Source organism: Trichechus manatus, unplaced genomic scaffold, assembly GCF_000243295.1.
Source record: "Trichechus manatus latirostris isolate Lorelei unplaced genomic scaffold, TriManLat1.0 scaffold00075, whole genome shotgun sequence".
Taxonomy (NCBI): domain Eukaryota; kingdom Metazoa; phylum Chordata; class Mammalia; order Sirenia; family Trichechidae; genus Trichechus; species Trichechus manatus.
Genome location: NW_004444011.1, coordinates 11,647,033 through 11,659,491, shown reverse-complemented (window position 1 = coordinate 11,659,491; position 12,459 = coordinate 11,647,033). Strand labels below are relative to the sequence as shown.

At 41.5% G+C, this 12,459-nt stretch overlaps 1 protein-coding gene across 4 annotated transcripts in view; it reads left to right on the top strand.

Annotated features, from left to right (window-relative positions):
* Positions 1-1,535: 1,535 nt before the first annotated feature.
* SLC39A12 (solute carrier family 39 member 12) overlaps positions 1,536-12,459 on the top strand; it is a 90,055-nt gene continuing 79,131 nt past the window's right edge. For 3 of the 4 annotated variants that reach the window (XM_004380555.2, XM_012556717.2, XM_004380554.2), the window contains exons 1-2: positions 2,745-3,036; positions 10,365-10,646. In XM_004380555.2, the coding sequence (XP_004380612.1) occupies positions 2,776-3,036; positions 10,365-10,646 (543 nt within the window). In that variant the 5' untranslated portion in view covers positions 2,745-2,775. Of the gene's footprint in view, positions 1,599-2,744; positions 3,037-10,364; positions 10,647-12,459 lie in introns of those variants that run through there. The other variant, XM_004380556.1, reaches the window with a different exon arrangement.

The following is a 12,459-nucleotide window of genomic DNA, read 5'->3' as shown; positions in this document are numbered from 1 at the left end:
CCCGTCCAGTCCCCCTCTGGTCCCGTCCAGTCCCCCTCTGGCCCCGTCCAGTCCCCCTCTGGTCCCGTCCAGTCCCCCTCTGGTCCCGTCCTGTCCCCCTCTGGTTCTGTCCAGTCCCCCTCTGGCCCTGTCCAGTCCCCCTCTGGTTCTGTCCAGTCCCCCTCTGGCCCTGTCCAGCCCCCTCTGGCCCTGAGCCCATTCTCTTCTTCTCTACTTCCACTGCATTCTCAGCTTGAAGGTTTTGACTTTAGTCCAACTCCTCACTCCACTGTTTGACTGATGATTCTGGACTCTAACTCCAGTTAATCTCACCCCAGAGCTCAAGAGAAACAGGCTAAGTCCTTCCCTTGACAGTTGAGATAAATCTGCAAGTACTCCATGAGAGGTTGTTAAAGAGAAGCTGGGGGTCTTCCGGAAATTCTGCCTTTTCTGTTTCTATCAGTCTTATTAGCATTGTCTTGAGTGTCAGTGTCAATTTCCGTATCCATGATCGATGAGACTAATTATTCCGATTACTTTCTCTTCTACTTTTCTCTGCCTTGCCACCTATAGAGTTGAACTCAGAAGTGTCTATCCGTCTATCACATTCTTCTGATTCACTTTGTGTGTCCACGAAGTATGTACTATTTGTGTGTGCTCTGTCCACTTTGAAAGCTTGGGTTTTTAACAACCTTTACCTCCTATAAAATTTACCAATTATTGACCAATAATTTTTTGAGAGCCTGTGTGTTGCAGAGCCTGAAGGGCCAGATACAATAACTTCCACCCCAGATTCTGAGGATCACAATACATAAGTGCTAATTACTGTCCCCCACTTGATCCACTTATTTCCAAGGTAAAAACTTTATTTCTTCAACAAATACAGTGAAACCTGTGAGAGCCGAAACTCAATGGGACTGCCTTGTTTTTCTGGGTCGCAAAGGTTTACCACCTTTGACAGAGGGCAGTCTTACCACTTTTTATCCCTCCTTTTGGTGGAAAATGTTTTCGTTATCCTTCTCTGACAGGTTTCTGCCTTACACAGGTTCCAGCTTTCACAGGTTTTACTGTACCTTTCTTTTTGTTCGAAAACATCTATTTATGAATGCCTTAATTTTTTAAACATCTGCATCTTGTGAAATAAATAAGTTTCTAAACAGCACATCTTTTCAGCAAATGCTTGGTTTGAGTGTGGATAAAACAGTTATCAAAGAATCAACTGGAAAGAAAAAACATCTTGATTTTGCAGTCTTTCCATTTTGCAAGGTGAGATCCTTTGACCTAGATTCCGTCCCTTAAAAGGCAAGTGACTGTAGATGATTCTAAGTAAATTGGTAAATATTGATATAAAAAGTCTGATTCATTAATCACATTTATCTGATTATCCTGAAAATCTGCCAGACAAAAAGCGTTCTCACTTTTATCCACCCTCATTGTTACCTTCAGAGCAGCTCTCTCCATAGCAACTGGAAACTTCTCCAGGCTGAATAATCCCCTCAAGTTCCCAGTGCACCATCAAGGAATTTTAAAAACGAAGGACTTTGTAACCACAAAATACTCTCTGAGATTTAAAAGGCCGCAGAGCTCCAGATAAATAACCATTTATCTATCTTCTGAAGGTAAGCACTGGGTTTAGCAATGTTTGTATCATCCTCTGTCATTTTTAAAATGCTAGCGCAAGAATCTTAAACTCTCTGTTTTTTAAACAGTAAAAGTAATCCTTCATCTTTGTGACTATCCCACAGTCAATATTAGCTCATTTCTCGGCCAGGATCTGACATGAGATGCTGTTAACATTTTGTGTTTCTTAAGCAATTGGGTGTAGAGATTAATTTTTTTCCAGAACGTAGATTGACCTAAAATGCGCCCTTACTTCAGCGACCAGTGAGTGATTGGACTTATGACTGGTGAGGTCCTGAAATTCTCTTGTTTTCCTAAGACATTTTATACTCCAGAATCTTGACTCTTAACAAACCAAGAAAATTATCAGGGAACTTAGAAGTGAATGCCTGAAAGTGCTTATTTTCCTCCAGTGGCCTACTTTGTCTAAAATCTTCTAACTCAACATTATGTCAGTAATTTAGTGAACTTTATTTCTCTTTACTTTTTTCACCTACTTCAGTGATGAGGGATACAGATCAGTTGGAATTCTACTTTGCAATGGGATAAAATGAAGGTTTTTCCTCTGTTGAGTCCTAGGACTTGTACCACTTGCAGGATAAACTGAGACATGTATTCTTCCTAATTTTTTGACTCTATGCTTACCTCAAGGAGGGCCGGTGGTGCAATGGTTAAGTACTGGGCTGCTTACTGAAAGGTCTGTGGTTTGAACCCACCAGTCGCTCCTCTGGAGAAAAGGCCTGGCAATCTGCTCCCGTAAAGGTTACAGCGTAGGAAACCCTATGGGGCGTTCTACTTTGTCATATAGGGTCCTTACGAGTTGAAATTGACTCGACAGCATGTAACAACAACAGCGAGCATAGTTCAGAGAAAGAATAAAACAAGCTTCTTAGCTAATCTTCTACAGTTTGAATGTCTACAGCCATGCTAGTTTCCTGCTGTTTAGGGTTATAAAATACCTACAGATCCCCTGTTGTTTAGAAACAGCTTGTCATTGCAAATCAGCTTAAGCCACCCAATTAATGAATTCTTTCAAACATGTTGCAGGCAAAATAATTGAAGCCTTTATTTTTCCCCTTCACCACAGAAATTTCTCTGGTTGTAAGTTCATGCTGTGAACAGCATTCCACTCTTCATCTCCATCCAAGATAGTCTCAAGCTAAAGGAAGAACGGAAATGTGTTTCTGGACAAAGTTTTCAATATTTCGGATGCTATTGTTGCTTCTACTCAGCCTTGTTGTAGAAACTCAGCCAGGAAACCCCTCAACCCAAGAGAGCAGCAGTGCCTGGAGTCTAGGCCATCTGACAGATGTACTTCGAGTTCTCTCCACTGGTGACCACCCACCCATGAACCATTCAAAAACCCTCATGAAAAGACTGTTGCAGAAAACTGGGTGCCCACGGAGGACAAATGGAATGCAAGAAGATTGCAATCTGGTCAGTGCAATAGAACTAGCATCAGTTACTAGGGCATGTTCGAAAGAGTTAAATGGATTCTATAGTCATTTACTTCATTCAATAAGGCAAAACCAAATGCAAATCTTTCAATGTCCAGGCAGACAATGCATTGTGGTAAAATAATTCCCATATCTGGGATATAACCAATCATTCAGCATTCTGTGGATAGCATATCAAGACAGAACATTTTGTCATTAAAAGGGAAATGTTTAAGCCATTCTATAGCCCTTCTGCAAGTTTAGAGATGTTTGCAAATGTGAAATTTTACTCTTCTTTCTGATTTGCTAATCCTTTTCTTTTAGCTACAGTGAACTTGCACAGGACTGGGCAAATAGATACCATTTGTTTTCTGTATTTTGCTAATACAGTGAAACCTGTGAGAGCCGAAACTGGCTGAAACTGCCTTGTTTTCCCAGGTCTTGAAGGTTTTCTGCCTTTGACAGGATGAAGTCTTACCACTTTTCTATTGGTCATTTTAGTGGAAAATATTTGAGTTTTCCCTCTCTGTCAGGTTTCCACCTTACACAGGTTCTGGCTTTTGCAGGTTTTCCTGTATTATTTTGTATTAATATTATTCTGATATTTGTCTAAAGTTGAATTTTTTAAATACTTGCTGCTGGATATTGATTTTTTCTAGTATCTTATGTGGTGGTGAGTTAATGAAATAGATAATCATCTTAAAAATGAAGACTCTGGGGCTGCAGGAGGGAAATGATGCAGGTGGAGTTAAAATTGGAGCTGCAGTGCCTGAGTCCTGACTCACAGCGTCTTCCTAGTCTATGCAGTGAATCTCAACCCTGGCTGTACATCAGAACCACCTGGGCAGGGCTCATTAAACACCCCTGCTGGGGCTTGTCCTCCAGAGATTGATATGTCACTTGCCTAAGGTGGGATCTTTTCAAAGCTGTCCAGGCCATTTTGGAGGCTGGTGGTGCAGTGGTTAAGAGCTATAGCCAGCTATGGCTGTTAAACAAAAGGTCAGCAGTTCGAATCCACCAGCCGCTCCTTGGAAACCCAATGGGGCAATTCTACTCTGTCCTATGGGGTCGCTATGAGTTGGAATTGATGGCAACAGGTTTTTGCCAGGCCATTTTAATGTAAGAACAGTTGGGGCTGAGACAGTTACCATTAAGATAAGTGGGTGGTATGGCAGGGAGAGGGTGGGATTGCAAGGAGCAGCAGCACAGGAGGTAAGTGCCCATGACTTGAAATGGCTGCAAACAGAAAACGCTGTTCACCCTCCCTTTTCTGACCCACTAGATTTTTTCAGAATGAACCCACGAATAAAGAAGTGAATGAGTAAATAAATAAATAAATAAAACTGAAGCAAATAACTGCCGCAGAATAAATTTTGGCAAACTTTCTCCCTCATGCATAGTTCTGGGGGAAACATTTCCTGGCCAAGTGTTTTTTTTGTCTTTTAAATTTTTTAAATTTTACCACAGAAGGGTCTTGCTAGTAGAGAGAATGTCTCTCTATTCAGTGCAAATAAGTAATACAATAATTATTAAAATTCCCAGTGGTTCCAAGAGAAAACATGTGTTACAATAGGCAACTCCTCTGCGATGACATTAATTTATATAGAGAGCAACCTAAGGAAAAAAAATGACTTCCCACTGGAAATAACTAGGAGTCATATCTTATTCATGCCCTCTGAGAATTTGCTTCAGGGGAATGTTCTCCCCTAATGACATGAAGTGCCTTATTAAGGCTGGTTGAATACTAGTTTTGCTAGGGTGAATGTAAACACACCAAATTGTTCATTTTGGGGGGAGGGGCTGTCTTGCACTTACTGTTTTCTGTAAGTTTGGCCAAATTATCTTCAATTTGAATTAATTTCATTCCGAGAAAGTGAAACACTGCCTTTAGTGGTTTCATTCTCTTGCTGCTGCTATTTTTTTCAAGGAAAGAGGCTGAGGTGAAACAAAGGCTAAATCTCAGCCTCACCTGCTCCAAGGCCTTCGACTCACTGAAAGCTTCACCCATCAACGAGGATCCCACAAATGTCTCCCGGTCACTCAGGAACAGCTGGGGAAAACAGTGTCCTAATGATTTCACAAACACCACAAGGCTTCAGCTTATTGTTGAGTCTTTTTTGTCTTTTTAGATCCTATGTGTCTTCAGAGGCAGGGTTTACACAGAAATTCTGTGGTAAAAAGAGAGGGCAATGGAGGTGTGTCCATATCCCTCAATGTCTGAAAAAAGAGGGAAGTGGTGTCTTGAATTTGTGGAGGCAAATAAATGTTCCCAATTTTTTGGGGGGTCTGGGTAAAACTGAAATTTTTAAAAATCAATCTAAATCAATTTGAGACCACTGTGCCTTTGAAAGTGGATTGTTCTTCCTGATCATGGCTTCTTTTTAAATTTTATTTAATTTTTTAATGAGAAGTGTTAGAAGTTTCAATGAACTTAATGAGGGATCAAAGTGACCCCAAGGAGAATGAATTCTACTTCCGCAAAGATGAGAATCACAGCCCTACGTGGGTTGCTGACATGGTGAAGGGAAAAGAATCCGGTGTCTGGAGTCAGTCAGCAATGGGCCTAAATCTCTGTTCCGGCCCCTACTGGTTGTTACCACACGCTCAACCTCAGCTATCTCGTCATAAGACTGAGATAGTGAATCCCTCCTCACAGAGATGTTGGTGAGGATCATATAACCATACACATACGAGCCCAAGCATGGGAGCTCAAGTACTCTTGGTACCCCCTACTTCATAGTAATGTCTGATTCCACCTTTTCCAGGGACACTGCAGCAGAGTCTGCAGGGCACTGTGCACTGCCCTTCTCAGAAGCACCTGCCAGAAAAAAAAAAGAACCCAGTTACTGCCAAGTCGCCTCCGACTCACGGCGATCCCGTGTGTGTCAGGGTAGAACTATGCTCCATAGGGTTTTCTGTGGCTCATTTTTCAGAAGCAGATCACCAGGCCTTTCTTCCAAGGGTTTACTTCAGAAAAATCAGCCATTGAAAACCCTATTATGGAGCGCAGTTCTAGTCTGACACACATGGGGTTGCCATGTGTTTGAATTAATGGCAACTGGTACTGGTATCTGGATATTCCATTTAACTTGGTAGGACTTATCCTCACATTTTATTCAGTTTTTTTCCCCCAAAGTTTATTTCCTTATGAAATATTTAAAACTAGTTCTCAAAATCCATGTTTTTTTCCTCTAAACCTTATGCCCCCACCTGACTTGATAAGAAGGAAAATCAGTGGATTATTCCTGAGTGAATCTATTCTTCTTTAACAAAGAGTCATTTTACCAAAGAGTCAGCTGTCTGGATGGATCTTGATGCCTATTTGTTGATGGGGCGGGGGGGAGGATCATTGCAAACTTTTACTAAACACTCTCTCTCAAATACAATTGAGTCCCTGCTAAAAATTTTAACAACAAAAACGACTCTAGTGGTGATTCACTTAAAATTCCAGTCCACTCCACCAACCCCCATAGTGTTTTTAATCCTAGCTCTCGCTAGGTATTGCAAATGGTTAATGTGCTTGGCTGCTAACAGAAAGGTTGGAGGTTTGAGTCTACCCAGAGGTGCCTCAGAAGAAAGGCCTGGTGATCTGGATGTGAAAAATCAGCCATTGAAAACCTTGTGGAGCACAGTTCTATGCTGACATACATGTGGTCGGCATGAGTCAGAGTCTACTCAATGGCAAATGGTTATGTATACCCAGTGTAGGAGTTAACATTTCCCTATGTTAACTCTGGAAGCCACAGTCCTCTTTATTAAGGTAACTTCTCTAAGATGCAAATCTCACAAAATAGTAAAAAGTTTTCAGCCCTTAGTCATTTAATTCACAGTTAAGCTTCAGCCCAGGGGGCCTCAAAAAATTAAATCAAAGGTTAAGCGAAGAACTGTTTATTCAAAATGATGGAAATCTCTAGCCAAACAGAATAAGATGCTTCCATAACTACCTTAAACTTTTTAAAGTCAGGAACCAATTTTGCCTTCCACATTGTATGTTTTTACAAACCAATTCTGGAATGAATAGCTGTAGTATTACAGTTCTTACCCAATTCTGTGCTGTCTCATGCCACATCCCTTCTATCCTAACACGAGAAAGGTACAGAGCCAAAACACTGGGGAGGAGTTGGGAATGGGCAAGACATTCAGGAACCTCAGATGGGATGAGACGTGGTCAAGTACAGTAATGTGTGCTGGTCGACTGAGCCCTGGTCACATGTGCATGGTCTGGTGGCCTCATGAGCATTCTACTCTTTGCGTTGTTGATATTCTTCTTCCTATTTACCCAGCCCCATTAAACAACTTAAGAGGCACTTAAAAATATCTCAGTATGAACTCATTCAATACTTTGATTGTATCATGTTCTCATTCTGATTGACATTAGAGTCTTTCAGAACCTCTAGCTTCCTTACTGACCCCTTTTCCTATCAAACACGAGGTAGAGAAAATTACTGGTCGAAAGGGCTTATGGGTCCATCTTAAAAGAAAAAACATTTTTAAAAACCCAAACCCATTGCCATCGAGTCAATTCTGACTTATAGCGACCCTACAGGACAGAGCTCAACTTCCCTATAGGGTTTCCAAGGCTGTAAATCTTTATGGACGCAGACTGTCATGTCTTTCTCCTGGGGAGCAGCTGGTGGGTTCAAACCACTGACCTTTTGGTTAGCCATCGAGCACTTAACCACAGTGCCACCATGGCTCCTTGAAGAAAAACATAATGCATGTTTATTATGTGCAGTATCCTTACAGCATACTGCATACAGATATACCTATTAATTAACTCATTATGCATGAAATAACTAGGTAACTGCTGTTCTAAATACTTTCTATTATGCAGACATATTTGGTAGATTATTATATAAGCTGGGGACATTTTATTTTTCCCATTTAAAATAATGATATAAAGTTCCTTCTATCAAAAATTTTATTATCCTTTACATTTTCTAGAACCAATTAGATTCATACAGTGAGGAAAACCTGAATACATAAGGAGCTTAGCACATGCTGGGCACAGGACTCTCAGTAAATGGTAGCTAGTACTACCAAGGAAACCCTGGTGGTGTAGTGGTTAAGAGCTCAGCTGCTAACTGAAAGGTTGGCAGTTCGAATGCACCAGCCACTCCTTGAAAACCCTATGGGGCAGTTCTACTCTGTCCTATAGGGTTGCTATGAGTCGGAATCGACTCGACAGCAATGGGTTTTTTTTTTTGGTTTGGTATTACCAACAGTTTGGTTTCAGGAGGTTATTTCCTATGAAGAATGAGTTTATGACACTTTTGTTTTCAAGTGACTCAACTTCTTTAGGTCTTGGTGTCAGCCTTGCCAGTGGCTACCAACCCATGGACTTTTCTCCTGGGTTACCTAGGGAACAAAGAATGGCGGCTGAGATTTTGGTGGTGGAGCTAAACATCCACATTAAGAGTCGGCACTGCTGGCAAACCTGTGTCCCTCTGTTTTTTGAGTTCTCCTCCCCATGCAGTTGAGTGGGAAGGGTGTAGAGTCCGCCTGGCTCTATGAAGAATGTGATTAATGCTTTGCTTTGGATATGGATGACATTTGTTTCTTCCTGACTCAGACAGTACGTACCAGCTGTTACTCAGTGGGTTGCACAGCAGACATGGAATTAGAACCCCAGAAACTTCCACCTCATAGGATAGATAGAAAGAGATTGTAGTAAATTGTCTCCACCATGGGACAAATCCCTTGGGGTTCAAGACAGCCATGCCTACACTCTGAGGTGGTGCAGCTGTGTAATAGCTGCTTCTTTGATCTCTGAGAATTCCTGAGAACTCCCAACTGTCTATGAAGGGAGGCAGCTTCTGCCTTGCTGAGAGAGGTTTCTTGTCCACAACGCTGTGCCCATCTTTTTCTCACTGTCTTACCACGTTACCCCAGACACTTTCTTCTGCCATGTAATCTTCTCAGATTAGAAGAGCCAGAGACCTACCTGTAATTTGTGAAGCAAATACGTATGCAGAAACATTGTTTTATTAATTCTCTTAGGTAGCAGAGAAGAGGGGGAAGTGGCATTCATTCATTTATTCAATTTTCACACCTCTTAAGTGAGCAGCATTGTGCTAGATGCTGGGGACAGAACCTTGCACAAGGCAGATGAAACCTTGCCCTAATACGGCACATGCTGTCACAAGGGACAGAGAAAATTAACAAGCAAAGGAAGTAATTTTAGAATATTAGTGCTATGAAGAAAATAAAAATGCAATGCACTGTCCAACATGGTAGCCACTCACCCAGGTGGCTGTTGAGCACTTGATATGTGACTAGTCCAAATTGACATGTGCCGGAAAGTGTAAAATACACACTAGACTTGGAAGACTTAGTTCAACAAAAGAGAATGTAAGACATCTACCTCATTAAGGATTTTTAAATTTTGATTACATGTTGAAATGATCATGTCTTAGATATATAAGATGAGATAAAATGTGTTATTTAATTTCACCAGTTTCTTTTTTATTTTTTTAAATGTAGCTACTAACCAGTTACTGTTTTGAGTTCAACTCATAGCAACCCCATGTGTGTCAGAACGGAACTGTGCTCCAGAAGATTTTCAATGGTTGATTTTTCAGAAGTTGATCACCAGGGCTTTCTTCTGAGGCACTTCTAGGTGGACTCGAACCTCCAATCTTTCAGTTAGCAGCTGAGCGTGTTAACAGTTTGAACCACCCAGGGACTCCAATGGGGCTACTAGAAAATTAATAATGACACATGTGGCTCACACGTGTGGGTTGTATTATATTGCTATTGGACATTGGTAACTGACTGTGCTTTCTGCTTTGGACAGGGTGTTCAGAATGGCCTCCCTGAGGAGGTGATTCTTTAAACCCACACATGAGAAAAGAGAGGAACAAGGAGACATGAAAGATGCGGGGAGAGTTTGGTGGAATTGACAGAAAATCACAGAGGCAGAAGTTTAGTGAGAGGTAGGGGAGGTAGGGTAAACAGGAGCTAGACCATGGAGGAAAATGTAAGGAGTTTGGTTCATGATAAATGCCTTAGGGCATCACTTTAAGTGACAAAGGTTTACTGGTTTTACTCACGGCAGCAAATGGACAACTTGTGGCCACTGTACTTGGAGACAGAGGGACTGCTCATAGGGTAAAAGCGCTCCCTAGGAGCGCACCATCTTTATGTAAAAGTCCAAGTGCAACCGTCTTGGTTGAATCTGGCTGCTGAGCCTGCCTACTTTTTCCTCACTGCTTATGAAATAATAGGCAGTAGAGACTCAGTGGTCGTTAGTGTTCTGGGACTACTTGCTAAACTTTGGGGTGTTGTTTTTTTATTTTTTTTAATTTTTGTTTTGGTTTTTTTGAACAGTGCTTTGAACCAGATGATTTGTTACTGATAGCTGGAGCAGATTTTGAAGATCAGTTCAGAGAGGAAGTGTTCCAGAGGGTTTCTCTCCTCCTCCTCTATTACATTATCCACCAGGAAGAGATCTGCTCTTCAAAGCTCAACATGAGTAATACAGAGTATACATTCTACCTACACAGCCTACTCAGCCTCAGACAGGATGAAGACTCCTACTTCCTTTCAAAGAACGAAACGGAAGATATCTTGGCTTTCACCAGGCAGTACTTTAACACTCCTAAGAGCCAGGTAAGAATGGCAGAATTGCTAATTGGCTCTGCTTCTACGATACAGACTCATAGCCTCATTTTGGTCACTTATTTATTCCTAAAACATTCAAGGACTTCTGAGAGAGGTAAGTATTTGTGGGTTTTAGTTATGGGATGTTAAGTGACATCATTTAAAATTCTGAGTCTTAACAGTGAAAATGTAATAATTTACTAGTAGGAGTCCCCAGGTGGTAAAACAGTTAAGTGCTTGGCTACTACCAAAAAGTTGGTGGTTCAAATCCATCAAGAGGCACGTTGGAAGAAAGACCTGATGATCTACTTCTGAAAGATCACACCCATTGAAAATCCTATGGAGTGCTGTTCTACTCTGACACACGTGGCGTTGCCATGAGTCGGAATCAACACGGTGGCAACTGATTTTGTTTTATTTCACTTACTAATTGTCAGATAAGGAGCAGTGGTGGTGGAAATGTTAAGCGCTCAGCTGTTAACCAAAAGGTTGAAGGTTTGAACCCACCCAGCAACTCCACAGAAGAAGGACCTAGAGATCTGCTCCTGTAAAGATTACAGCCTAAAAACTCTCTGGGGAAGTTCTACTCTGTCGCATGGGGTGGCTATGAGTTGAAAATCAACTCGGTGGCAACTAACAACAACAACAATTTTCAGATGAGTTTGGGACAGAAGCTGAGTGGTAGGTGGGTAGACACGCCAGGTAACAGGGCAGCCCTCTGTTGAGTCTCCTTCAGCACTGAAGTCACTGTGACTCAAGGTTTTTTGATCAGGCTCCAAGGACTGAACCCTAGTGGCAGAGGGCAGTGCTTGAAGAAAGCAATATTCATGACAGTCAGCACAAGACCACATCCCTTTTGTGGCCTTTGATTCATGCTGCATGTGTACAGGGCCTCTTCTCATCTCTCACAGTACCCACTGTTAGAAGACAGAGCCTGGCCTCTTGCTGCCTGCGTTACCATTCCAGCAAGAGGTGGCCTTTCTTTGCCGTTTTGCTATCTGGTTTTCAGTGGGAAGTTTCAGCAGATAAAGTCCTCTGAACATAAGAAAGCTTTTTCTTGAAGCCACGTTTCCTTGAAGAATTAATCGATGAGCCACCACCAAATTTTGAGGGGTATAGTGAAAACTGTTTTTCCTCTGGAATTATTCACTGAAATATATAGACAAATCTGATTCTTGGTCTCAATTCTGGCTTCTAGGAGCCCAAATGTATCTAAGCAATCATTCTGAGGTTTAACAGCCAGCAAACTTATCTTCTAATTTGCTGTTGGCAGAACAAATGGAAAGGCTGTTAGCTGAGGACTTTGCAAATATCACTTCTGAAACTCTAATCCTTCGGATCTCAAAATTTGGCCATATTTTTTGTTTTTATTTTTAATTTAGAAAATGGGGTTCCTTTATAGAGTTCAGAAGGAGCCCTGGTGGTGCAGTGGTTAAGCACTTGACTGCTAACTGAAGGATCTGCAGTTTGAACCTACCAGCTGCTCTGTGGGAGAAAGATGTGGCATTCAGCTTCCATAAAAGATTTACAGCCTTGGAAATCCAATGGAACAGTTCTATTCTGTCCTATAGTCTTGCTACGAATTGGAATTGCCTCAATGGCAATAGGTTTTGTTTTGTTTTATTTTTTATAGAATTCAATTTTCTGCTTAAATAAGGAGGTGTGCCCACATGTGATTTCTTCAGCGCAACATCTACGTAATAAAAGATTTGTTCACATTACTCACTAGGATTTCAGTCTTCTTACCTGTTGCTGCCTTTTGATACAGACTGGAATGGAATCATAGCGCTTAAAAGCTGACGGTGTGTATATAGTCAACCCA